The sequence below is a fragment of the Ipomoea nil genome, unplaced genomic scaffold (assembly GCF_001879475.1).
Source record: "Ipomoea nil cultivar Tokyo-kokei standard unplaced genomic scaffold, Asagao_1.1 scaffold1834, whole genome shotgun sequence".
Lineage (NCBI taxonomy): Eukaryota > Viridiplantae > Streptophyta > Magnoliopsida > Solanales > Convolvulaceae > Ipomoea > Ipomoea nil.
In genome coordinates, this window is record NW_017618262.1 from 4,152,451 (window position 1) to 4,179,049 (window position 26,599).

Sequence of the window (26,599 nt, forward strand, 5' to 3'; positions counted from 1 at the left end):
CAGCTGAGTGACTAATTGAAAAACGTAACCGTATCTTAATATTTATGTTCTGACAAAATTATTGTGACTCTTTTTAAAAGTATATGACGCGATAATAAATGGTTGGGAATAGACTCGCTTTCAAACATTTATTACTTTTGCCTTGTTGATTACTCCGAATGTGTCATCTTTGAAAGATCTAAAAGCAGCGCAACTCATCTTTTTCTTTTAAATACTACTTTCTAAACCATTTAAGTTAAGTCCGTGCCCATGCAATTTTCATGCTAATGGGTGATTATTTTTAAGGCAACTCGTCTCTATTCACAACCATGTCTTATGGTTGTGGTTACCAAGTTAATAAATTAACTTATATTTATCAAATTAACCGTCTAGCCAACTTTACTAAATTAGATTAAGAGTTAAATTTGTAACTTTTTTGTTGAATTGGATTAGGGGTCAATTTATAATATTTTTATTATAAAATTAATAATCTAATCAACTTAGCTTAGTGGTGTGATATACTGATATATCATTTCTTTTATGAGTTCTAGTACATGTACTCTCAAATCTTACTCAATAATATAATGGACATTGTTAGGCTATTTTGTATATGTGTCTACATCAAAATTTTAGGTGTGAGAATAAAAGTTTGAGAGTAGAGAATGTGAGTATATATAGTATTTTCCTTATTTTATTAGGCTATCCTTATTCCAACAATTTTCTCTCACTTTCTAAAATGGGTATCACTTCTACATCTTCAAATTTGTAAATAATCTATTATTTATTCTTACATCTCTGCAATCTCACTTTTTAAAATGATCTCACTTTCATATTATATTATAAATTTAATAATAAATAACTAAAGTACACAAATAAGAAATAAAAAAAAAAAAAAGTACACAAAGGCTGCTGCTGAGTTTTAGCAAGTTTTCTAATTAAGAAAGCTTGCTAGACACATGGCACAAAAATTAAAACAAAAAGAAATATAAAATGCCACTTCAATAGCCATGTCATTTAACAAGTGGTAACATTTTTGGGATGAGGATAGTCTTATACATCATTTTCTGTGATAAATATAATATAATATAAAATAATTTGTTAATGTAGTTTAGTCTGCATACAAGCTACGCGTAACGCGTCTTTTATTTATATGACCGTCTCTGCATCCAGTCTCCCTCTCTTCAAGCATATATCCAAAAATACTTGAATCTAACTCACACTCAAGAATCAAGATGGAGAAGCTGTATAGGCCGTCGAAAGATGATATTTTTACACAATTCTGGAAGAGAGAGTCCGGTTTCTCAGCTCCCAGAAACTTCTCTCGCCGAGTCTCTGCTTCCGAGGTATACTTCTCTTTTATTTCTGTGTGTTATTTGGTGCACAGAATTATAGATTCTCCGTTTGCATTTGGAAACAGTTAGGATTTTGATGAATTGGGTAGGGTTTGCTCTACAATCGTTATTCTTCTGGCTTGCGACTAGTTGATTAGGTGAAGGCATGGCTGATAAAGTGATAAGTGATAAGGAGATACGGCTTTTAAGATCTCGTTATCAGTGTGCGTGATCATAGATTAGTATAAGGATTACTTTTTGGTGTAGCTACAGAGAAATTAGTGATAATTTCAGTAAAATTCATGTTTTCTGCATATTGCTGGTAGAAAATAACCCTAATATTTCTCGTCCTTTCGTGTGATGAATATTGTGTTACTGTACAATCTGTTATCTCGGATTTGCTAATGGGAAAAAGTTTGAAAAAAATTCTGGGGCTTCTAAACTATGTGCTGAATTCCTTACTGCTGAGATTCTTTCTACTGCTTATTATAATGAAATTATATGAGTGTGTTTAGTGCAAAAAATTTAGAAAAAGGAGTTCCAATTTCTATCAGAGGTGAGACGTTAGGGGTGTACATTGCAGGGTAGAAAATCATATAAATCTGCTGGTAAAACTATATATGTTTCATGTTTGATGCAGCCTCTGGTGAAGCGGCTTGATTTGTATGGGAAATTAAATGGTCATCTGGGATGTGTTAACACAATTGACTTCAACTCCACCGGCGACATTCTAGTGTCTGGTTCTGATGACAAACAAATAATTTTGTGGGAATGGGCAACAAAGACATCAAAAATGTCGTATGCATCAGGCCACTCGGATAACATATTCCAAGCCAAATTCATGCCATTAACCGATGATGGAAAAATCGTAACTTCATCTGCTGATGGCCAGGTGAAACATTTTGCTCTTATATCATGCCTTCAAATGAAATTGTACTGAAATGATGAAGAAACAGGAAAATGTAGTTCAAGCTGCTTTTGCAACTACACCTTTCACATGCCCATTGCTCCTTTAGTCCATTTACTTGAACGCTCTAATAATGTACATAACTACAGCCTAACATATGAAGCCGGTAGAAGTTGCATATTCTACTAATAGTCTATAAATATTTGAAGGAATTTAACTGCCAGTTGTTGTCATTATTGGACAAAATAATTTTAATGCCTCTCATTCTACTTCTATAAGTTTCGATCGAGCATCATGTCTAAAGTATAGTATGCCATCTCTATCTGAATGAATTTAAACCTGCTGGAGTTGTTCGCTATGTTGTCAATTATGTCTTTTTAAGATTGGTCATAAAATAAAAAGATTCTATGATTTCCTGGGCCTTGTGTCCTTCTGTTACTGCAGGTCAGGCTTGGCCAAGTGCTGCAGAATGGTAGGGTAGACACAAAAAGGATAGGGAAGCATCAGGGTCGTGTACACAAGATTGCTGTGGAACCGGGGAGCCCCTACATATTTTACAGCTGTGGTGAAGATGGTTTTGTTCAACACGTAGGTCACTAGTTTGCTTCAATGCTGTTTTACTTGTGATCGTTCTCTGTTTTAGAATAATCATATCATAGCTTGTGCATTCTGCAGTATGATCTGCGGAGCAATTCTGCTACAAATCTTTTCAGTTGCTCATCATTAAGGACAAACAGCAAGCAGTCTTCAAACAGCATAAGGTTAAATGCTATCGTTATTGACCCTAGAAATCCTAATTTTTTTGCTATAGGGGGTTCCGATGAATATGCACGCGTGTATGACATTAGAAAGTGCCAGCTGGACGCATCAAATAATTCAGATATGCCTATCAATACATTTTGCCCCCGTCATCTTAATAACAAACAAGATGTTCACATCACAGCATTGGCGTACTCTTGTACAAGTGAACTTCTGGTCTCGTACAACGATGAATTAGTATATTTGTTTCAGAAGAACATGGGCTTGGCTCCTGGTCCTTCGTCTGTGCCAAATGAAGATGCAGAGAAACTGGAAGATCCACAAGTTTATACAGGGCACAGAAACTCACGAACAGTCAAAGGAGTGAGTTTCTTTGGTCCAAATGACGAATATGTTTTAAGTGGATCTGATTGTGGTCATATATTTGTCTGGAAGAAGAAGGGTGCTAAACTTGTTCGTATGATGGTAGGCGATAGGCACATAGTGAATCAGCTCAAGCCCCACCCCTATATCCCAGTTTTTGCTACCTGCGGAATAGAAAAGAATATTAAGCTTTGGACTCCCTCATCAAAGGACATTAATCCTTTGCCTCGTAATGCCACAAAGGTTCATGCTTTTGCGTTATTATTTAATCATTTCATCTATGAGAACAACATAATAAGCGTGCTTACTGTTTTATTTTGTGATTATACATGTTCTACACTTTGCATTTGATCAGTTAATGGAGGCAAATAAACAAGAAAGGGAGGACCATTCGCGGGTTGCACTCACCCCTGACGTGGTCATGCATGTTTTGCGCTTGCATCGGAGGCAAGCATTGGCTTATATTGAGAGAAGACGCGGTGGGGAGGACATTGACAGTGATGAAGAAGATGAAAGGGAGGCTTACGTTTTAGGATTTTCAGATGTTGATTCCGAGGATGGAGGGGGAAATCCACGAGAATGCAACATTAGCTAGGAGCTGTGTAATATATCCCGTAAGTCAAAGTTATCTAAAGCTGCTACGCGTTTTGCTCTTAGTATGCATTTAGAATGTCTCTGTGAATCATTTCATGCGCAGTACACATGCATTTACAGAGACATCTATCTTATTATATCCTATGTACATTACCTCCCAGGAGCTTACAGTTGACAGTTATGTACTTATGCTTTAAGTAGCAGTTAATTTGCTAATTGCTATGACAAGGTTTTCAATCTGTACATAATGGAGTTCGAATTTTAGTTGTGTTTCATCATTTTGGTTTTCGTACTCATAAAATGAACCACACAAAAATATAGTACTGTAGCAATTTTTGTTGTTCCTAGGACATAACACAACCAGAAAATATTCCGGTGAAACTAGAGATGGCACCGGGGTAGGGAATATGTCGGGCATATTCTTTGTCCCGACCCTGACTTGAATGTGCCCCGACCCTGACTTTGTTCCCGCACTTAGAAAGGCGTTTCTCATCTCGGGCCCTTGGGTTCAGAGACATTTGTCATCTCTATAGGGAAGATTGTATGTCTAAAGAATTGGATTCACCATGGCCAACTTCCTTTACATTTTGGTATTTGTAGAACCAAGAACATATTAGAAAGTAAGCGAAGTTGAATACTCCAATTACAGTCACCAACCAGTAAACGTTGTCTAGCCTCCCGTGATTTATGTTATTCGGCAACCATTCGGTGACCCTTCCCAGAAGATCAATCAAGGCAGTGCTCAAATAAAAAGCAATTGCAATGATCACCCAAGCCAGTGATGTCGACACGTTCTTCAAGGATGCCGGAAATTCTTGGTAATACAACTCCAGTTGCCCCGGAAAATGCATTGCTTCTCCGATTCCCACGAGGGCAAGTTGCGGCAGAAGCCACATCACTGAGATGGGGGTGATGAGTGCATGCGATTTTGCTGCTGCATTTTGCCTCTTGGACTCCACCACGGCGGAGACAACCATGGCGGCGATGTTGAACATGTGGCCAGTACCCACTCGTTGGAGCGGCGTGGGAGGCTTTCCGGCCAACCTCCTCCACGCCGGCGACAATATCCGGTCAAAGAGGATGAGAGAGAGTGAGGTGGAGAGCATACTAAAGACGAAGATTGAACCTGCAGGGATCTGGAAATGGTGGCCTAGGTGGCGGTCCATTGTTAAAGCTTGGAGGATTGACAAGCTTACGTTCATTGCAATCGGAGTAGATAAGAATATGGCGGTTGACCATAGCGGGATGATTCTTATAATTGTTTTGAAATCCTCTACTTCTCTTACATTGCATAATCTCCATGGCTTCTTGTTTGACCCATCTGCTGCAACATCTCCATTGCCTCTCATCGCTGCTCGATTCAAGAACCTTCACAACGCACGCAATTAATCCCAATTAGATTAGTTGAACAGTTGACTTGATAGCTATATGCAAATAGTTGGAATTAGTTACTCAAAGCTTGTTGATGGTGGAGTGGTGAATTTAGCCAAAATGTGTTTCCCATAGTAGAAGTTATTCTCAGCTGATGAGAGTTGGAGCTTCCGTTTTCTAATGGCCGCAACCACAACACGAGCAAGAGCAGTACACGGGCTGCCTTCGGGTTTAGGACGGCGGTAGAAGGGAGTCCCGACCAAGAAAGCCGCTAAAGCAACAACGTTGGCACCCGCGGATATGTAAAACCCACATTCCCAGCTAACATTGTCTTCCACATAGACGACCACCGTGGAGGCTATCAACATGGCCACGTACATGGTGAAGAAAAACCAGTTGAAGAAAATGGTTTGGTTCTTGGGCTTGTCGGGGAACTGATTGGCTCCCATTGTCGCAATCACAGCCCTCCCACCTTGCCCCATGGTTGCCAAACATATGCCGCCGTACAACACTCCAAATTGGGCTCTTGTTGGCGCTTTGCAAATATCAGAGCCGCCGCCGTTTACGCATGGCTGTGGCTTTAGAGATGGAATGGATGCTGTTACTGCTAACAGCGTTATGCCCTGCAAATTAAACCCAGTAGTATAATGATCCGATCTATCGGAAACTTTAAGGTTTGAGTATGTTGAATTGAGATGAAAGAAGAATATTGTATTGTTGTATACCAGCAGAGAGATTACAGAGGAAATCCAGACGACGGAGAAGCAATCTAAGAAAGAGTCGGCGATAATGGCTGCGAGGACGGGGAATAAACTCAAAGTTCCACCGACGACATTGGCAATCTGAGCGGCGTTAATGCTCTTCACGTTGAACTCCTTAATAAGATACACAATTAAGTTGCTCGACCACCCGCCACCTGCCAGATTCATCCCTACCGTCGTCGCTGTCACATCAAATCCACCACACAAATCATTAATTACTACATGCATGCAATTATCCATATCACAAATATAATAAATGTATGGGTAATCCAGTCAAATTCATCAGATTGTTAACTTAGTTTCAGACCTAGTAATCCAAATCCTGTGCTTACTAGAATCAAAAGGTGCAGTGCACACCATAATGTTTGCCGTTTAATTTCTCTCGTTACTAAAAAAAAAAAATAAAAAAATGTGGCATACATGAATATAAATCCATAGCAACGTTCAAGGTACTATATATCAGTGTTGTAAAAATCTCGACCTAGGTGGTTGCCTAGACGCCGCCCCTAGGCCGAGGTGATTTCAGCGATAAGCAATTTTTATTTGGTTGGGCGACTAAGCACCGAGTTGAGCGCCTAACTTTGCCTAGTTGGCGCCTAATTATGCTGATTCGGCGCCTAACTCGGTTGTTCATTTTCTATATTCATCCAGCCATGTACTCAACTAACTATATAACATATGCAGTTGACTAGTTGGTGAGATTATAATAATACGGTCTAACAACTCACAACTCTAAGTGAAAAAAAGTGAAAACGACATACTTGAATTACGTACTCGACCACGTAGGAGGTGATATAGGCACTAGGCGCCTTACTAGCCACTTCTGCAACATTGTTATATATATCTAAGAATGTGTGTGTATATGCATGGAAAATATATATGGAAGCAGAGGGAGAAGGGAGAGACCGATTAGGAAGGGGAAAGTAATCCAGCCACCTGGTCGCCGCCGGCCATTTGACGACGACGGTTGTTGTACCTGCGAAACTTCCATATTTCTGACGACACACCTACCCACTGAAGACTGAAACAAAACAAAATTTCTATGGAAGAACTGATGATGATGATGTTACTTATATACAAGACAATGAGTATATATGATAAAAAATAATTAAAAAAAATCTAATTAAGAGATCGAGGGTACTATAAGGGCGTGTTTGAGCCTGTTGAGTGAAGTGTTGCCAAAGACTTAATGGGCTGACAAAGTTGGTAATGATGGACAGATGGCCACCACCAACGGAGGGCGATTGGTCATATATAGCCACTTGAAATCTGGAATCATATTCTCGGGTAAATTATATCGTGCACCGTGGTGCATAATCGATTATATACCGAGTTTTAAAACGATGTCGTTTTGTTTAATGAAAAGAAACGGCACCCGTTTCGCGTCGTTCCGCAAAAAGTAACTCTGTTATTCAGTTTCATTTTGTATACACTGCAGTTTCAGTTCAACACAACTGCAGTTTCATTTCGATATAACTACAGTTTCATTCGACATTTATACACTCAAATATGTAAAAATGTTATTTAATTTTATTTTATATACACTATAGTTTCATTAAAACACAACTACATGATCATTTCGATATAATTACAGCTTCATTGCACAATATACACTCAAATATGTGAAATGTTATTCAGTTTCATTTTATATACATTGCAGTTTCATTTCACTACAACTACGGTATCATTTTGATATAACTGTAGTTTCATTTGATAATATATAAAATAATACGTGAGGTAGTGTCGATTTAGATACACTGTAGTTTCAATTGGTAATTAATACACCAAAAAATTGCCCGTTTCGTTAACAGTAATGGCGCACCGTTTTTTTTTTTTTTTTTTTTTTTTTTTTTTTTTTTTTTTTTTTTTTTTTACTTAAAGAAACGGCGCCGTTTTTACCGTGGTCCACAATATAACGACCTATATTCTCGGAATGTGATTTTTTTTTTTTTTAGAAATTTATTTAGTATACGTTTAATGTGTCTGAAAAATTATATTTTTTTAGAGCATGACCATCGGTGGTTATTTTGGAGTTCATAGTACACTATTCAATGACATGGATGAAAGAGAGTGTATGAGAGAAAAAAAAAGGGAAATATATACAAATGAAGAGATATTTCAGAAAGTGGGACCCACTGAACAAAAAAAATTCCCTCACTAAGTTGTGTGTCTCACTAATCAACTATTATGGATGCTCTTAATATGTCTGAAAGAGCATAAGATGCATCCCACCTTTGAAAGCTTGCGAGTTTGCGAATATATATACACCCATAAGACATATTCAATACTCCGTACTACATAGTAATGTTCTTTGAGGAAAAGCAAAACTTGTGGTAGTTGTTGGGGGTGTCGTCAAACATAAGTTTCCCAACACTACAGTATCACCATGGTTGGGTATTGTAGGCCACAGTTGGTGTTATATATATATATATATATATATATATATAGGGACGCACTCAGGTGCGAATAAGTGCCCAGGAAGGAAATGCGAACGAATCAGCGCGCGACACGTGTCCAGATTTAATAACTTAAAAAAAACGCGGTGACATTTTCGTAAATAATTGAACATCGAAGTGCAAGTAAAATATCTTATAAGTGCACCTATTTTCACCTATAAGTGCAAGTAATTTTGCCTTGTTAGCATTCACTTTCCGCAATTATTCATGCATCACCTGGGTGTGCTTATAACTATATGTGCAACTATTTATAACTATAGGTGCAACTACTTATAACTATAGGTGCACCTACTTTCACCTATAAGTGCATGTAATTTTGCCTTGTTAACATTCATTGATCTGAGTTCAGCGGGTAGTAATACTCCTGAAAACCACTCGCAAACATTCATACACCTAGATGCAACTACTTATACCTATGTGTGCAACTACTTAGAACTATAAGTGCAACTAAGTATTGAGCTCAGTGTAAATTTTTACTTGCACCTATAATACATTTTACATGCACTTGTAATACATTTTACTTGCACTTAGATATTCAATTATTTACGAAAATGCCACCGCGTTTTTTTTTAAAAATCAGTGTTTCTGATCCAATAGATCTGGACACGTGGACGAACAAAATCCATTCCTATTTCGCGCCTGGGCGAGCCGTTCGCACCCGAGTGCAAGTCTATATATATATATATATATATATATATATATATATATATATATATATATATATATATATATATATATATATATATATATATATATATATATAATAAAATAAAATTTGGGACAATTCTAACTGGTTAGATGTTGATCGATTTTCTTAATTTGAACTGGTAAGATACTGGTAAACAATTTGTGATTTAATTTTTTGCCAATTAATGTCACAAGACAAGATTTATATATCTAAAAAGCACACACTTAAAAAGAAAATTTTGTAGTGTAAATCTAACTTGTTATTTGGATTATATATATGAGATGATGAGATGATGTATGTAGAGCAGGGGCATAGCCACTATGGTGACAGTGGGGACAGCTGCCCCTTTCCGCTAAGATGATTTTCTGGATTCGATCCCTCCGTCCCTGATGTAGAGACATCTATCTCCATGCATGTTACTTATTAATGCAATCAAATACTAGATGGCTGTGTATTTGTGTCAACAGCAAATTGATAAGTTATGAATTGACATCTTAGATTTTGTCCATGCGGTTGGTATTGTGGATTTTCCAATTATATATATTCTATGGTGCGTTAATGCATGCTAGCTTGATCAGTAGGTCTTCATTGCTGGAAATCTGAAATGTGGCACGTTTATGTAAGTGATACATTATCTTTGTGAATGCACGCTACTATATATGAAATAGATTGATCAGTAGCTTTGAAATGATTACAAGTGAGAGTGTTCAACAATGCATTATTGCACTCCACACTACTACTAGCTTCTGTACCATACACTTGCATGTAATCTTGCATTTAACTGAACTTACATAGGGGAAATTTTTGTATTTATTATAAATTTTTAAGCTAGTTTAAATCTTAAGGTGCGTAGTTTTATAGGTTACTAGTATTGCCAAAGACTTAATGGGCTGACAAAGTTGGTAATGATGGACAGATGCCCACCATCAATGGAGGGCGTTTCACGTTTGGTCATATATATATATTATATAATGGAGTTCGAATTTTAGGTGTGTTTCATCACTTACTTGGAATAATCATTTTGGTTTTTCGTACTCATAAAATGAACCACACAAAAATATAATACTGTAGCAATTTTTGCTGTTCCTAGGACATAACACAACCAGAAAATATTCCGGCTGTAGCAATTTTTGCTGTTCCTAGGACATAACACAACCAGAAAATATTCCGGTGACGTACTAGAGATGGCACCGAGGTGGGGAATATGTCGGGACTTTGTTCCCGCACTTAGAAAGCTAGGCATTTCTCATCTCGGGCCCTTAGATTCGGAGACATTTATCATCTCTATAGGGAAGATTGTATGTCTAAAGAATTGGATTCACCATGGCCAACTTCCTTTACATTTTGGTATTTGTAAAACCAAGAACATATTAGAAAGTAAGCGAAGTTGAATGCTCCAATCACAGTCACCAACCAGTAAACGTTGTCTAGCCTCCCGTGATTTATGTTATCCGGCAACCATCCGGTGACCCTTCGCAGAAGATCAATCAAGGCAGTGCTCAAATAAAAAGAAATTGCAATGATCACCCACGCCAGCGATGTCGACACGTTCTTCAAGGATGCCGGAAATTCTTGGTAATACAGCTCCAGTTGCCCCGGAAAATGCATTGCTTCTCCGATTCCGACGAGGGCAAGTTGCGGCAGAAGCCACAACACTGAAATGGGGCCGGCGTTTCGCCTCTTGGACTCCACCACGGCAGAGACAACCATGGCGGCGATGTTGAACACGTGGCCAATACCCACTCGTTGGAGCGGCGTGGGAGGCTTTCCGGCCAACCTCCTCCACGCCGGCGACAGTATCCGGTCAAAGAGGATGAGAGAGAGTGAGGTGGAGAGTAGAACAAAGACGGGGATTGAACCTGCAGGGATCTGGAAATGGCGGCCTAGGTGGCGGTCCATTGTTAAAGCTTGGAGGATTGACAAGCTTAGGTTCATTGCAATGGGGGTAGCTAAGAATATGGCGGTTGACCATAGCGGGAAGATTCTTATAATGGTTTTGAAATCTTCTACTTCTCCTACACTGCATAATCTCCATGGCTTCTTGTTTGACCCATCTGCTGCAACTTCTCCATTGCCTCTCATCGCTGCTCGATTCAAGAACCTTCACAACCCGCCAAAATATAATAATGAATTATTTAATACATCTAACTTTAGCTTATTTTGCATATATACAAGTTGTAGTCTAGGCTCTAGAGTCAACCCGAATCAGGTTAATTGAATAGTTGACTTGATAGTTATAAAGTTTCAAATTCAACTCATTAAAAGGACCGTTAAAACTTTAATAATACAAAATGATAGTAAGAAAATATCAAATAAAAATGAGACAAAAATGAGACCGTGGTAGTAGCTCCCGCTAGGAGTCAAACTGGTGCAAAGTGAGTTGGTATTGTATGTATACAAAGTGAATATTGATGAATTGCAAAATTAGTCACATTGCATTAGAGTTCACTCTTAAAAATAAGAGAAGTGAGGCATGAAAAGATCTGTCAATGCGGCCTGGTGAGGCGGGGCCCGCCAAAGCCTGCCATATGGCAGGACGGGTTAAATAGCTCACCAAAATGCGGGCCTAAGGAGGGCCAGTCTGCCCTGCCCCCTTAAGCCCGTGGGGATGGCCGGGGCTACCAATTTGGTTTTTGGAAATAGTGCAATATATAGTTGGAATAATTGAATAAATTACCCAAAGCTTGTTGATGGTGGAGGAGTGGTGAATTTAGCCAAAATGTGTTTCCCATAGTAAAAGTTATTCTCAGGTGGTGAGAGTTGGAGCTTCCGTTTTCTAATGGCCGCAACCACAACACGAGCAAGACTAGTACACGGGCTGCCTTCCGATTTAGGACGGCGGTAGAAGGGAGTCCCGACCAAGAAAGCCCCTAAAGCAACAATGTTAGCACCCGCGCATACGTAAAACCCACATTCCCAGCTAACGTTGTCTTCCACATAGACAACCACCGTGGAGGCTATCAACACGGCCACGTACATGGTAAAGAAAAACCAGTTGAAGAAAATGGTTTGGTTCTTGGGCTTGTCGGGGAACTGGTTGGCTCCCATTGTCGCAATCACAGCCCTCCCACCTTGCCCCATGGTTGCCAAACATATGCCGCCGTACAGCACTCCAAATTGTGCCCTTGTCGGCGCTTTGCAAAGATCAGAGCCGCTGCCGTTTACGCATGGTTGTGGTTTCAGAGATGGAATAGATGCTGTTACTGCTAATAGGGTTATGCCCTGCAAAATTAACCCAGTAGTATAATGTCGGAAACTTTAAGGTTTGAGTATGTTGAATTGATGAAGAGAAGAATATTATATATATTGTTGTATACCAGCAAGGAGATTACAGAGGAAATCCAGACGGCGGAGAAGCAATCTAAGAAAGAGTCGGCGATAATGGCTCCGAGGACTGGGAATAAATTCAGAGTTCCATTGACGACATTGGCAATCTGAGCGGCGTTAATGTTCTTCACGTTGAACTCCTTAATAAGATACACAATTAAGTTGCTCGACCACCCGCCGCCCGCCAGATTCATTCCTACCGTCGTGCCTGTCACATCAAATCCATCACAAATATCATTAATTATTACATGAATGCAATGATCCATATCACAATTATAATAGATGTGGGGTAACTCTAGCTAAGTTGATCAACAATTAAATTGGTACTACAATGTTACAAGATTATCGCCCGGTAAAAGTGGCCTATTGATTTTAGCCATTTAGAAGTTTTCCTCTTTACTATATATATGTATATATACACGTTTACGTTCAAGTGAGGAAAGTGAGAACTACTACATGAATGCACACAATGCACAAAATTAACCATGAAGCAGATTATGTGCATTCGTATAATAGATTGTGTGTATTCATGTACACAACTATATATATATATATATATATGGTGATGTTCCAATGAACATCCCTCATCCAGTAAGAACTGCAAACTTGTATATAAATGCACATAAGCGTCTACATAGACGCATACAATCAGATATTTCAGTGCACAAAATGCACACAATTTTCCATGAAATAGTTTGTGTGAATTATATTTATGTTGACAATTGTGTGCATTCATGTTAGTTAGTAGGTTGTCACAGAAGAAGTGGTTCTCATTTGATTATATATATATATATATATATATATAGTCAGATTCTTGTGCGGCCATGCGATCACGCACCATTATGTATGGATAAATGTAAGTGTTCAAAAATGCATCATTAAGTGTGGTGCATTATTTTTTGGTGTGTGGTGGCATTTGTGCATTTCATTCTGGTGCATTTTCGAACAGTGTATGGTGGATGCATATCTAATGGTACAATTCGCACCTATCAATACACACAATATATATATTAGGGTTGGGGTTCAGCCTTTTGGAAGATTATTTATATATATATATATATATATATATATATATATATATATATATATATATATATATATATATATATATATATATATATATATGTATGTATGTATATGCAGCGTACATTCAGTGCACGTATACTATATCTAACAATGTGTGTATATATGCTGATATGCATGGAAAATATGGAAGCAGGTAGAGGGAGAAGGGAGAGACCGATTATGAAGGGGAAAGTAATCCAGCCACCTCGTCGCCGCCGGCCATTCGACGACGGTTGTTGTACCTGCGAAACTTCCATATATCAGACGACACACCTACCCACTGCAGACTAAAACAAAACAAAATTGCTACGAATTGAAAGAACTGATGATCGATGATGATGTTACTTATATACAAGACAATGAGAATATATATATAAAAAATGTAATTAAGAGAGGGTGCGGGCGTGTTTGAGACAGTTGAGTGAAGTGTTGCCAAAGACTTAATGGGCTGACAAAATTGTTAATGATGGAGAGATCAGATGCCCACCATCAATGGAGGGCGTTTCACGTTTGGTCATATATATTATATAATATAGCCACTGGGGTCATATTCTCGGAACGTGATTTTTTTTTTTTTAGAAATTTATTTATTATATGTTTAATATGTCTGAAAAAATATATTTAATAAGAGCATAAGATGCATGCCACCTCTGAAAGCTTGCGAATTTGCGATTATATATACACCCATAAGACATATTTAATACTAAATAGTAATGTTCTTTGAGGAAAAGCAAAAGTTGTGGTAGTTGTTGGGGGTGTCGTCAAACATAAGTTTCCCAACAGTATCAACCATGGCTGGGTATAGTAGACCACTAGGCCAAAGTTGGTGTTATATATATAAAATAAAATTTGGGACAATTCTAATCTGGTTAGTTATAATATTGATAAAAGTTACTATTAGTGATATTGATAAACGTTATTATTAGTGATTTTTTTGCCAATTATAATAACAAGACAGGATTTATCCAACACACTGTACGTAAAAAGAAAATTTTGTGGTGTGAATCTAACTCGATAAATATGTTAATTATTTGGATTATTGTGTATTTGTGTCTAAAGCAAATTGATAAGTTATTATCAATTGACATCTTAGAATTTGTCCATGTGGTTGGTAATGTGGATTTTCCAATTATATATGTTCTATGGTACGTGCGTTAATGCATGCTAGCTCAGTAGGTCTTCATTGCTGGAAATCTAAAATGTGGCACGTTAGGTTTATGTAAATGATACATTATATTTGTGAATGCACGCTACTATATATGAAATAGAGTGATCAGTTAGCTTTGAAATGATTACAAGTGAGAGTGTTCAACAATGCATTATTGCACTCCACACTACTAGCTTCTGTACCATACACTTGTGATCTTGCATTTAACTCAACTTAAATATGGGAAATTTTTCTATTTATTATAAATTTCGTAAGTATACTTGGAGAGTTTTAGAGTATTTAGTATTTGTAAAAATACACTTGAGTACACTGTTATATATATATATATATATATATATATATATATAACTTTTTGTATAATTTATATTTACAATCACATAGGAGAGTGTCCAAATTAAATTATTATATAGAACCTAAAATATTAGTTAATTGTAAAAATGTATTTGATAAATTAGTTGTTTATTTCTAACTGATTGGATGTAAAATGACATATAATCTCCATAGAATCTTGTTTCACCCATCTGCTGCAATATCTCCATTGCCCCTCACTGTTGCTCGACTCAAGAACCTAACTTTAACTTATTTTTGAATATATATAATCATTCAACTAAGTTGCTAGGTTATGGTTTTCATGCCTCTTCAATTCCGACCCTTTATAAGGTTGTATCTATCTGTTCTATATTTCTATCATGTGACTATTAATTTGCAATGATAATAGATATGTCATCACACTACATAATAGTTAGCATGTGAATGATGTTAATTAATATAAAGACAAAATTTTAATTTGCAATTCTAAACTAATCAAAACTGTAAAACTACCATTTGAAGAAAAGAGTGACCAAAATTGTCACTTTATTGTGAAAAATTGAAATGTCTATAATATTCATGTTAAAATTAGTGATATTATTATTGTTTGAGTTATTATTATTATTATTATTATTATTATTATTATTATTATTATTATTATTATTATTATTATTATTATTGTTATAGCTTTACGTTAATAAGTTAGTCTCATCTGGCTAACCTAATATCTAGGAGATCTTTATATTTTCCTCTCTATCTTGTACTCCGTAACAGATTAGTTTTCCCATCTCTCATCTGGTATCAGAGCCTGATTGGTTGCCAAAGGATTCAATCAGGTAGCTGGTGAAGATTCTTTGACATCTTCAGTCTAGTTGTCAAACCAACCACGGTTCACTTGTTATTTTGCTTTGATGTGTCCAACAAGTGGGTTTTACGTCAACCGCCTATGTCAGTTCATGCATTCTCCGACTACTGATCATTGGGGTATGCTTAAACGGGTCCTGCGTTACATCAAAGGCACTCTTGGCTACAGGTTGGGCGGGTTGCCCTCTAGACAGGAAGAGCACCAGTGGGTTCGCGGTGTACTTGGGTTTGAATCTAATTTCATGGCTATCCAGAAAACAGCGCATTGTGGCAATCATCAACTGAAGCAGAGTATAAAGCCCTGGCTGATGTCTCCGCTGAGGTCACATGGGTTGTCTCGTTACTACGCGAGTTAGGGCTCCACACAGGTGAACCGGCGACTTCATGGTGTGATAATCTTGGCGCCACATATCTCTGCGCCAATCCGGTTTTTCATGCACAGACGAAGCACGTTGAGATTGATTTTCACTTTGTTCGTGACAATGTAGCATCCAGAGAGTTTGTTGTCAATTTTGTATCCACTAAGGACCAGATTGCAAATATCTTCACCAAATCGCTCCCAGGGCCGAAGTTTACCGCACTGCGGGACAAGCTCAATGTGGTTCTGTACCAACCTTGCGCTTGAGGGGGGTATTACTAATATTATTATTGTTTGAGTTATTATTGTTATAGCTTTACGTTAATAAGTTAGCCTCATCATGTGGCTAACTTAATATCTAGGAGATCTTTATGCTTTCCTCTCTATATGTGCTCTGTAACATTTAAGGATACTTTCATAAGTTATGAGCTTTTGATTTTTTTTCCACTTTTATCCTTGTTATTTTACAATTTCACTTTTCACTTTTCAACTAGCTAGTTGGGTCAAACCTAATTTATCATTACCAATTATTAACATGGTAAAATCGATAAAATTGATGTGAGTTTTTAAATTTTTAAAAGGAGTTCTACTACATAGATTCTCAAATCATACTCCTTGATGTGGCGGGTACTGATATGCTACTTTTTTCATGTGAGTCTCAATACAAGTGTATACATCAAGATTTTGTGTGTATAACTGTATAAATAAAAATTGAGAGTAAAAAAATGAAAGTACATGTAATATTTTCCTTTATAAAGGGATTATAAATATTGCAAGGGTTGGAATTAATTACTCGAAAATTGATGTGACTTTGGCCCGTCACACTCCCCGGTGGGATTTGTAATAATTTGTAACATTTACACCTATTATATTATAAATGGATTTTAAAAATGATGAATCAAGGTTGCAAAAATCGCGTCTAAGCACTGATTAATCGGCGGCGGATGGTCGCCTAGAAATTTGGCAGAATCGTTGTTCTAGGTGGCCTAGGCGCCGAGTAGGTCGCTATGGACTAGGCGGGAGTTTAACTAATTTTTTTAATTAAATTTAAAAAAAAAGAAAAAAAAAAAAAAAGGCACCGGAGAGGCATTTTTTCAACCTTGGAATGGATAAAGCATGAAACTTGACACACACATCATCTTCTTAAAATATATATATATATATATATATATATATATATATATATATATATATATATATATATATATATATATAAAGGGAAGAAAAAATATATATATTGCAAAAACTTGTGTGTTTTACATTCAGGAAATGGGAACACACATTATATCTATCAGTCTAGTGTAATTTGTCATCATCATTTTTGGGCTTTTCACAATTTTGATACTTATAATAGTTGGCACAAGCCAAAAAATAACCATAATTGAGTAATCCTAAGGCAAACAAAACCCAATACACATAATCTAACCTCCCTTTGTCGATGTCATTATTGGGCAACCATGATGTCACGTTCCGAATAAGCTCAATTATGAGGGACGCCACGTACAGCGCAATGGCGATGAGCACAGCGCTCAAGGCGGTGGCCATGTTCTTCAGGTTCGCCGGAAATTCTTGGTAGTAAAACTGAGCCGTCACCGGGTAATGGAACGCCTCTCCGACGCCGATGAATAAGAGCGGCGGGATGAGCCAGAGTACGGAGATAGGCTCCGAGTTGGCGGCGGCGATTCGTCTCTTGTACTCCACCACGGCGGACACCGCCATGCCGACCAGGGTGATGACGTGGCCGACCCCGATTTTCTGCAGCGCGGTTGGGCGTTTTCCGGCGAGTTTTTTCCACGCCGGATACACTAATCTGTCGATCACGGCGATGAAGACGGTGCAGGAGAATAAAACGACGACGGTCATGGAACCCGGCGGGATTTGGAACTTTTTTCCGAGGTGACGGTCCATAGTCAGGGCTTGGACGACGGTGAGATTAAGTAGCGCTCCGATTGGAACGAGCAAGATAATCCCGGTGGTCCAAACTGGGATCATTTTGATCAGCGATTTCAAATCTTCCACTTGTTGAACCGTGCAAATCCTCCACGGCTTTTCTATCAATCCATCGGCGTCAACATCTCCGTCCATTTTCACCGCCGCACGGTTCAAGAACTTGAAGGCCGAGGAAGGAGGACCACGGTGTTCTTCTTCATTATCTCCGACGAAATACCGACCACCATCAGTTTCGTGGTCGGAGATTTTGAGGTTTCTTTTATGAACGCTGGCGACGAGAACGCGAGCCAAGCCGGTGAAAGGGCTCCCCTTTGGGTTGCCACAAGAGTAGAAGCGGGTGCCGGACAAGAAAGCGATGAGGCCGATGGAATTGGCGACGACACAGATAATGAAGCCGCATTTGAAGCTGACATTATCCTCAATGTAGACGAAAACTGTCTGGGCAATCACGAAAGACATGTACGATGTAATGAAGTACCAGTTGAAGAAAATGCCCTGGTGTTTCTTCTTGCGGAACTGGTTGGCTCCCATGGTGGAGATCGAAGAGCGGAGGCCGCCCAGCCCTACGGTTCCTAGAGATAGAGCTGCATATAGCACTGCAAATTGAAGCTTATTTGGGGTGCACGATGAGCTATCTTCAGGGCATTCTGGAGGTTTCAACGCACTTATTATGGTAGATAAGGTTAAAACAATTGTGCCCTGCATATATATATCAATCTAAGTCTGAGATCATCACTTTATATATTAATGAGAAATCAATGTTCAAATTTCAGCAAGTTATGCTGTAAGAATTATGCCCAAAGTGGACACATCTTTTACTTGTACTGACATTTGACCAGAGTTAATTCCAGCAATGGTCCTCTGACTATATTGATTTTCCAAAATTAGTTCTCGACTTTTAATTTGGACACTTTACGTCCCTTGACTTTCAATTTCTTTCCAATTGAGGTCATTTCGTCAAATTACGATAAAGTGGACTTTAAATGAAAGGGTAAAGTAGTCATTTCATCTGTCTAATGTATAATTCTTCATATTTCTTCCTTGTATACGCGACTTCGGACATTAGATTCACTTAATTGCTTAATCCCTAATTGAATTTTGTTCTTCGAGTGGATTTAGGGATTAAGCAATTAAGTGAATCTGATGTCTGAAGTTGCGCATACAAGGGGGAAATACGAAGAATTATACATTAGGTAGATAAAATGACTACTTTACTCTTTCATTTAAAGTCCAATTTACCTTAATTTGACGAAAGGACCTCAATTGGAAAGAAATTAAAAGTCAAAGGACGTAAAGTGTCTAAATTAAAAGTCGAGGACTAAAGTTGGAAAATCAAGATAGTCGGAGGACCATTGCTGGAATTAACTCCATTTGACCATGCTTGTCCGGTCGTTGAGTCACCATAATTTAATTCTCCCCCAAATGCTTAGCGGGCCCTTGGGGTTGAGGATTCGACATTTGGGTCACCGTGATTTACATCATTCTAAATGTTCGGTCGATCATGGGCGGACCCAGTGTGGGGGCAATGGGGCAGCTGCCCCCACTCCCCCACCCCACCCCACCCCTTTATATATGTATGTGTATATATAGCATAAAATATTATATAAAATCTATATTTATGTTAAAAATATTAATAGTTTGAGTAGTTTAATTGGTTGAACTCTAAATTTTATTACAAAGCTTATGTCATGGGTTCAAATTTCATTAGCAACACTTTTAATTATCTTCTCTCTTTCATTTCTTCACAAGATAAATTAAATATTTTTAGTCTACTTTTTATGAATCATTTAAGTAACAAATTAAATGCTCTTTTAGTCTAGTTTTTATAAATCATTTAATTAATATAGTATACAAGTTTATAATATACTTTATTGTATTCGCATTAATTTAGAAAAATCGATCTAACTAAACGAAATTAAAATTTAAAAGTATTTATGAATATATTGTTATTCAAATTCTTTTATCTAATTGATTATGTTTCATATTTTCTTATAAATATATTGTAATTTATAATGTATTTTGTATTTTAACCTTATTATGGTTGTTTAATATTTTGTCATTGACATTTCTAACGTCATTTAATATTCGCCCCCACTTAGATAATTTTCTAGGTCCGCCACTGGGTCAGGGTGTGGGGCCTTTAGAGTTGGGAATTTAACATTTTAAGAGAAGTTGGTGCAATCCACTAAAGTGAGTTAGGCTGTTTGTTGGGAAAAGGGTGATTGGGGGATTGTTGGGCAAAGGCCTAAACTTAGGTCAGGGATTCGAATTCCGGCTAGCTGGGTGGGGGAATTGTTGGCCAGAGGGGATAAGCGTTTAATCCTATGGTTAGAGGATTGTTATGGGCCAATAGGTAAAATTAGTCTTTTTGGTTTGAGCTCGTTTAATTTATCTGGGGACTCCCGGAAAGTATAGTAGGTAAACGTTAAGGGAAGAATAAGATATATTACATACCAGTAAAGAGGTAAAACCAAAGATCCAGATGACAGTAAAAGAGCTCAAGAAAGAGTCAGCGATGATTGCAGCAAAGACAGGAAAGAGGTTGAAAAAGGCATGGATGAGAGTTGAGATCTGAACCGCATCAATTTTCTGGACGTGGTATGTGTTGATTAAGAACACCATCAGGTTGGTCATCCACCCTGCGCCTCCTAACATCAGCCCTCCTGTGCTTACTGCACATACATTACAATCATACCAACCATTAAATAATAAACCATGCATCAAATAACAAATTAGGGCAACCCCAGTCGAATTGTTAGCTCGGTAACCATTCAACTCCCAGTCCAGTGAGAGCTAGCGGTGAGTAACCCACTGGAAATTATGAAATTTTCGACCACCTAAAAGTAATCTTATATCAAGTTGAAAGTAAAATGTGATCGGAAATAACAACAAAGGTGATTTAAGATCATTTTCAGTGGTCAGAAATTTCATAATTTTCAGCAGTGACCTAAGTTGATTTATCTCTCGACGGGCAACTTAGGTATGGTCATTTGCTGGTTAGGGTACCCTCGGACAGTGGTCGTGTGTTTTCTGGTGACCCAAAAAAAATCTAAAACATACGTACCTAATATGAAGGGAAAGGTGATCCATCCGCCTTTGTGGTTTTCAGCAGTGGGGGACAAGGCGACTTCCCTGTCGTCACACAACTCCTCCACTTTATCGCTCATTCTGATCAATCTTTAGTGAATGATATGCAGGCAGGCAGGCTGGAATTAATGGGGATTGGATAGAAATATTGGGATTGAAGAGTGAAGCCTTCCGATCTTGAGGCGGTTAAAATGGCGATGGGAATGGGAATGGGAAGGGTGATACCACTTCCGATCCTATCCCGTCGCTGCTAGCTCGCCGCAATTACTGTCTGCTAATTCTCTTGTTTTTTGTATTGTATGTATATATTTATATGTTGGACACTGATATTAATTAATGTGTGCATGCCTATTTGGCTATTTTACTTTTCCTTTTCTTACTTTTACTTTTACTTTTCCTTTTCTCTCTTACCCATCAATCAGCTTTTCTCTTACAAGTGGACCTGCTGTATGTATACGTACACATTACTTTGACTTAACAACAACCAACGACGACAATAATAATACTCTGTAATAAATATGTAATTCAGATTAAGATTAGTATGTAGATTATTAGTAGTCAATTAGAAAATAATAATAATAACAAATGAAATGTTGTGTAGTAAATTTTAATTTTGTGTGTAGCTATTTGGGTAATACCAAGAACCGAAGTGCAGAGCATGCTAAGATATGTGAGACTGACCCATTAAAACATTGGTAAATGACGGTTAGCTATTAGCTAATTGGGTTAATTAGACGATATAACTAGTCGATAATATTAGTTGATTGTAAAAAGGTGGTTGGTAAATTAGCTGATAATTATTTGATATAATTTCTTTATTCTCAAAAAGCTAATTGGAAAAATTGTTTTTAATAACTTTTTGAATTTTAGCATTTTGGAGTACAAAAAGTTATTTAACCAAACACTTATATTGATTTTTAAACCAAGTCAAAAATTAATAGTGTGTCAAATAAATCAAAATTAATCTATAAGCTAACTATTTTACCGAACAGAACCATTGTTTTCTTTGCCAATTCCGTAGACTTAAGTAGTTAACCCAATTGTTTGAAATGTTAGGATAGTAGAAAGCAATATAATGCAACGGGAGGGAACTTGCCAAGCTGGTTACACATTTCGCTTGGTAATTATATAATTTTAAGTTCATGAGAATTGTTTATTGGTTTATTTAAGTTTATTTACTTTCTTTTGATCCAAACATTGGGCATAACCTCAACTAAGTTAGTCAAAAAATTATTTTGATAACCTCAAGATTCCAAGTTTAATTTTTCATAAAGGGAATTGTCTATTGATTTTTAAAATTTGATTTACCTCATTGTAGTCTTTCTAGCTAGAGTCACAATGACACAATATTTATAGTGGTACACTCTCTATGTGAGAGTTATATCCACTTGAAGCGATTGTTCCATATTCACAAAAGAATAAACTGAACTAGCCATTATTATTATTATTATATATATAAAAACAACCACCAACCAAAACTCAATTAAAGTTTCATTTTTACATTTGGTAAGCTACCTAATATGAGACAAAATATCCTTTCTCATATAATAAACTGCCTAATATTATACGGAGTATTATAGAATTAGGCTCCCCACTTAACATGAAATGGAAGTGTTGCTAATGTAAGTATGTAACTGCAATGTCAATCTATAAACTTTTATGAGTCACATTAATGTAATTTGGAGAAATTGTGTTGCGTATACAAATTTAACATCAATGAGACTACCCTCAAATTCTTCACTTTTCAAATTTCAACTACTTGGGATGGCCATAAAAATAATAGGATATAGTTTTCTAATAACAATAGGATCGTAAGCCTGCAATTGAGCTATAATGTACATGGACCAAACCACACTAAAAAAGTGAATCCAACCAATTAGCTAGTTAACCCATAATCATTATAAACTGATATATTATCTCTTATGTTATCAATGTGGGACTCTTAACAAAGGGTGAATACAATGTGAAAAACTTGGCATTATTGATAACCTATGACAAATGTTGTCTCAGTTTCATACATTGCTATCTAATGCACAAATACAAGTTATACAACCTCGTATTACATGGAAAGAAAAACAAATTGATAATTTTACATCTGATAACATATTACAAATATTGCACAGGAAAAAAAAAAAAAAAAGAAGCAAGAACACATGTCTATAAGCTGTGTTGTGAACACAGAAGACTGCTATGCTTTAAGAATACAGTTGATAGGGGACTGACCTTACAAGACAAAAAATCCGTCGGCCTTGTCCAAGAAAAAGGGGTTGTGAAAGCGATGAATCCATAGATAATTGTATGAAAATCCAGGAGGATATTTATAGGTTTCCTGCATTTGCGTATTCTGGATTCATTGCCAATGCCTCCTGATAAATCATGTCTTTTATTTGCTCTTCGCTCAGTGCTTGTAGCTCAAAATCAAAGGAGAACGGGACCGAGCAGACTGGTTCATCAGCTTCGTCGTGCAATTTAGCAAGGTAAGGATGAGCTAATGCCTCTTCAACTGCACAGGAAAACAAAGGAAAAAAAAAAAAAAAAAGTGAGCTTTAAAATACTGGAGCAATGATAGTTCTTGAGCTTTCATACATAGAAATGTTAATCACTTGAGGCCTTGAGGGTAGACAATTTTAGTGCAGCAAATTGAAGAATCCTAGTTCTACAATATATAACGTTCGGAGTTTAATGAACTGCTGCAGTTTGATCTAACTATTAATGCTGATCTATAGCCAGATACAACGCCCTCAAGGGCACTAGCTAAGAAACTTGAAACTGATGGAAATTTTCAGTTTGTTCAAATCGAGTAAATGTTTCTTACTCCATATTCAGTTAAATATAAATACAAGATAAAAGATACATGAATTAAGGATGTTCAATGAATCCTAGCAAGTACCAAGTTATCGCATTAATTGAATTCATCTTACCACAATATCTTTAATACTCCATTTTTTTACTAGTGACACAGGGGATCATTGAATCCATTGTAATCCAATTTCAAGTTTCTGACATGAACATTAAACCAGATAAATCAAGATTAAAAATACCTGTAATTCTTTTGGAGGGATCAAATGTCAACATTTTGTCCACAAGATCAATGGCTAAAGGATGCACGTGAGGAAACACTTTTGTTAACTCTTGACGTGGATGTTGTGGAAGTTGCCTAATATACCTCTTCGCATCATCATTACGAACACATCCAAGATCAGATTCAGTTGGTGTGCCAAGAAGCTGACAAGTAAAAAGGCAGATACCAATGAACATTTAGTATAGCTATCAACTTTATCAATTAAAAGAGGTGGGCGACCATGTATGTAGTGGAAAGGTAGATGTTTTAAAGAATCTCACACCGATAATAATAAGAAATATCTTGAAATTTCATAAAATCAATGATGCTTGGACAGGTCCAATAAAAGAAAGTAAGCAATAAGGTATATATTCTGTAATGTCTAGGCATAAAAACATTTCCAAGATAGGAAAACTGCAAGTCTCTATCATGCTAAATGAAATCAAAAATTGAAAATCACAAATGTCATAAAAACATGAAGGAATGAGACGTTACGATACTATTTCTATCTTTGGAATCCAGTCTTACCTCAGTTAATAATCGCATCTGATGCACATGATCTTTTCCAGGAAACAATGGTTTTCTGTTCATAAGCTCCATATAGATGCAACCTACAGACCACACATCTATGGCACCAGTGTAATCAGAAGAATTCAACAAAAGCTCGGGCGCCCTGTACCATCTGGTCACTACATACTCTGTCATGAACTCATTCTCTATGTTTGGGCGAGCAAGACCAAAGTCACAAATTTTAAGATCGCAGTTTGCATTTAGCAACAGGTTGCTCGGCTTCAAGTCCCGATGAATTACATTGGCAGAATGAATGTATTTTAGTCCACGAAGGATCTGATACAAGAAGTACTGCAGGCACAATAACAGAAACAAATTCTCAATTCTGGCTCATATCATAGCACAACAATCACCGAAGAAAAAGAAGAGGGAAGGGATTAATACCTGACAATGCTCCTCTGAAAAATTTTGATTGGAGCGTATTATTTGGTTAAGATCAGTGTCCATGAGCTCCGTGGCAATGTACACATCGGAGAATTCCCTTCTTACAGGTGGAGGAATCACATCTCTTAGAACTGTAACCTGTATAGCAATCTTTGCTTTAGTCCAACAAAGCAGAAATTCTTATTCCAGGCAATCATAGATAACAAAAACCAGAGACTCTTGTTATGCCTGACTTGATTTAATCACTTTTTAACTACTCATAGAACAGCAAATTAGCATTTGGAATCTAGAATTGTTGTGATATATTAAGTAGAAAAAGTAAGAAATTACCAAACACAGAAATATCCAGAAAGGAAAAAAGTGAAAAATTCAAAGCAGAAACTGACATTTTCGTGATCCAAATGGCGGAGGAGCTTAATTTCACGGAGAGTCCGCTTGGCGTCCATGTAATTGTCGAAAGCACTGGTAATCTTCTTGATCGCAACCATCTCCTCCGTCTCCGCGTTAAAAACCGAGCTTCAAATACATATACCACACCATAAACATCAAATTCGCACAATTTTAAGGCGGCGATGAAATAATAGGAAGAACAAGTAGAGCTAAATAAATATATACCAGACGATTCCGTAGGCGCCGCGACCGATGGGCATAATCGGAGAGCGATACTTGGTGGTGATCTCGAAGAGGTTTCCAAATATGTTGTACTGTATGTAGCGGCCTCCGTGGGTGGAGACTGCGGGGAACTCCGGGAACTCCCCGCCGGCGCCCATGTTGACATCAGCCATCTAATTTCTCTTTAATTAATTATATATTCCTTTTGCTTCCCTCTCTCTCTGCAAGTAGTTGGTATATATAAAGAAGAAGAAGATTACGATGATGACGATGATGATAAAGACTGAGGTGAGTGGACTTTTTGGACATGGTTGGGGGTTGGAGCTTGACTGTTTAATGGCGTGGAGCGAGTTTCCTGGCAAAGATGGATGAAAGAAAACGCGCCAACGACTACGCGGGCCGAGCGTTCTCCGATTGACTGCAAATTTGCCCCTCCCAATTCTCAATCAACACTCAAAGAAAAAAAAAATGCTTATATGAATTAAATTGATTCAATCTAGTTTCGAAAATTTAACATCAAATTATATAATTTTGTGTACAAAGAACTTAATTTATACTCAAGCCTATATTATTCGTAACAAGTTTTAAACTTCTACTATGACGTTGGAAGCAAGTTAACCAATGTCCTAGTCTTC

At 37.3% G+C, this 26,599-nt stretch overlaps 5 protein-coding genes across 7 annotated transcripts; 1 reads left to right on the forward strand and 4 right to left on the reverse strand.

Moving 5' to 3' along the window:
- Nucleotides 1–1,128: 1,128 nt before the first annotated feature.
- LOC109192948 (DDB1- and CUL4-associated factor 8-like) lies at nt 1,129–4,161 on the forward strand. Its single transcript, XM_019343669.1, has 5 exons — nt 1,129–1,322; nt 1,951–2,202; nt 2,662–2,805; nt 2,893–3,582; nt 3,695–4,161. Exons 1-5 carry the CDS (start codon nt 1,212–1,214, stop codon nt 3,932–3,934), a joined length of 1,437 nt encoding a protein of 478 aa, XP_019199214.1. The 5' UTR covers nt 1,129–1,211; the 3' UTR covers nt 3,935–4,161.
- LOC109192944 (protein NRT1/ PTR FAMILY 2.7-like) lies at nt 4,156–7,274 on the reverse strand. Of its 3 annotated transcripts, none has more exons than XM_019343665.1 (5): nt 7,207–7,274; nt 6,972–7,086; nt 6,030–6,247; nt 5,386–5,927; nt 4,156–5,301 (listed from the first exon to the last, which is right to left on the reverse strand). In XM_019343665.1, exons 2-5 carry the CDS (start codon nt 7,054–7,056, stop codon nt 4,461–4,463), a joined length of 1,686 nt encoding a protein of 561 aa, XP_019199210.1. In that variant the 5' UTR covers nt 7,057–7,086; nt 7,207–7,274; the 3' UTR covers nt 4,156–4,460. The 3 variants fall into 3 exon arrangements, with proteins under 3 accessions (XP_019199210.1, XP_019199211.1, XP_019199209.1); XM_019343666.1 differs by lacking the exon at nt 7,207–7,274 and adding an exon at nt 6,827–6,888 and having other exon boundaries at nt 6,972–7,063; XM_019343664.1 differs by having other exon boundaries at nt 6,972–7,268.
- Nucleotides 4,156–14,079, reverse strand: LOC109192947 (protein NRT1/ PTR FAMILY 2.7-like). Its single transcript, XM_019343668.1, has 5 exons — nt 13,777–14,079; nt 12,527–12,744; nt 11,887–12,431; nt 10,389–11,310; nt 4,156–4,314 (listed from the first exon to the last, which is right to left on the reverse strand). Exons 1-4 carry the CDS (start codon nt 13,856–13,858, stop codon nt 10,494–10,496), a joined length of 1,662 nt encoding a protein of 553 aa, XP_019199213.1. The 5' UTR covers nt 13,859–14,079; the 3' UTR covers nt 4,156–4,314; nt 10,389–10,493.
- Nucleotides 14,080–17,552: 3,473 nt separating this feature from the next.
- On the reverse strand, nt 17,553–21,647 carry LOC109192946 (protein NRT1/ PTR FAMILY 2.6-like). Its single transcript, XM_019343667.1, has 3 exons — nt 21,315–21,647; nt 20,705–20,922; nt 17,553–18,949 (listed from the first exon to the last, which is right to left on the reverse strand). Exons 1-3 carry the CDS (start codon nt 21,415–21,417, stop codon nt 17,597–17,599), a joined length of 1,674 nt encoding a protein of 557 aa, XP_019199212.1. The 5' UTR covers nt 21,418–21,647; the 3' UTR covers nt 17,553–17,596.
- Nucleotides 21,648–23,293: 1,646 nt separating this feature from the next.
- LOC109192949 (mitogen-activated protein kinase 3-like) lies at nt 23,294–26,333 on the reverse strand. The gene is made up of 6 exons (XM_019343670.1): nt 25,968–26,333; nt 25,739–25,868; nt 25,353–25,490; nt 24,927–25,259; nt 24,379–24,562; nt 23,294–23,840 (listed from the first exon to the last, which is right to left on the reverse strand). Exons 1-6 carry the CDS (start codon nt 26,135–26,137, stop codon nt 23,656–23,658), a joined length of 1,140 nt encoding a protein of 379 aa, XP_019199215.1. The 5' UTR covers nt 26,138–26,333; the 3' UTR covers nt 23,294–23,655.
- Between the last annotated feature and the right edge of the window lie 266 nt (nt 26,334–26,599).

Bases quoted from the DNA above. Each gene is read 5' to 3' on its own strand.
- LOC109192948 (XM_019343669.1), top strand. From the start codon at position 1,212: ATGGAGAAGCTGTATAGGCCGTCGAAAGATGATATTTTTACACAATTC. The intron at 2,203-2,661 runs GTGAAACATTTT...CTGTTACTGCAG, and splicing joins CTTCATCTGCTGATGGCCAG to GTCAGGCTTGGCCAAGTGCT. The intron at 2,806-2,892 runs GTAGGTCACTAG...TGCATTCTGCAG, and splicing joins AAGATGGTTTTGTTCAACAC to TATGATCTGCGGAGCAATTC.
- LOC109192949 (XM_019343670.1), bottom strand. From the start codon at position 26,137: ATGGCTGATGTCAACATGGGCGCCGGCGGGGAGTTCCCGGAGTTCCCC. The intron at 25,260-25,352 runs GTATTAATCCCT...TTGTGCCTGCAG, and splicing joins TTTCAGAGGAGCATTGTCAG to TACTTCTTGTATCAGATCCT. The intron at 24,563-24,926 runs GTAAGACTGGAT...TTTACTTGTCAG, and splicing joins AGATGCGATTATTAACTGAG to CTTCTTGGCACACCAACTGA.
- LOC109192947 (XM_019343668.1), bottom strand. From the start codon at position 13,858: ATGGAAGTTTCGCAGGTACAACAACCGTCGTCGAATGGCCGGCGGCGA. The intron at 12,745-13,776 runs GTCTCTCCCTTC...TTGATGTGACAG, and splicing joins TACTTTCCCCTTCATAATCG to GCACGACGGTAGGAATGAAT. The intron at 12,432-12,526 runs GTATACAACAAT...TTAATTTTGCAG, and splicing joins CCTCTGTAATCTCCTTGCTG to GGCATAACCCTATTAGCAGT.
- LOC109192946 (XM_019343667.1), bottom strand. From the start codon at position 21,417: ATGAGCGATAAAGTGGAGGAGTTGTGTGACGACAGGGAAGTCGCCTTG. The intron at 20,923-21,314 runs GTACGTATGTTT...ATGTATGTGCAG, and splicing joins CACCTTTCCCTTCATATTAG to TAAGCACAGGAGGGCTGATG. The intron at 18,950-20,704 runs GTATGTAATATA...ATATATATGCAG, and splicing joins TTGGTTTTACCTCTTTACTG to GGCACAATTGTTTTAACCTT.
- LOC109192944 (XM_019343665.1), bottom strand. From the start codon at position 7,056: ATGGAAGTTTCGCAGGTACAACAACCGTCGTCGTCAAATGGCCGGCGG. The intron at 5,928-6,029 runs GTATACAACAAT...TTTAATTTGCAG, and splicing joins CCTCTGTAATCTCTCTGCTG to GGCATAACGCTGTTAGCAGT. The intron at 5,302-5,385 runs GTAACTAATTCC...TGCGTTGTGAAG, and splicing joins CCACCATCAACAAGCTTTGA to GTTCTTGAATCGAGCAGCGA.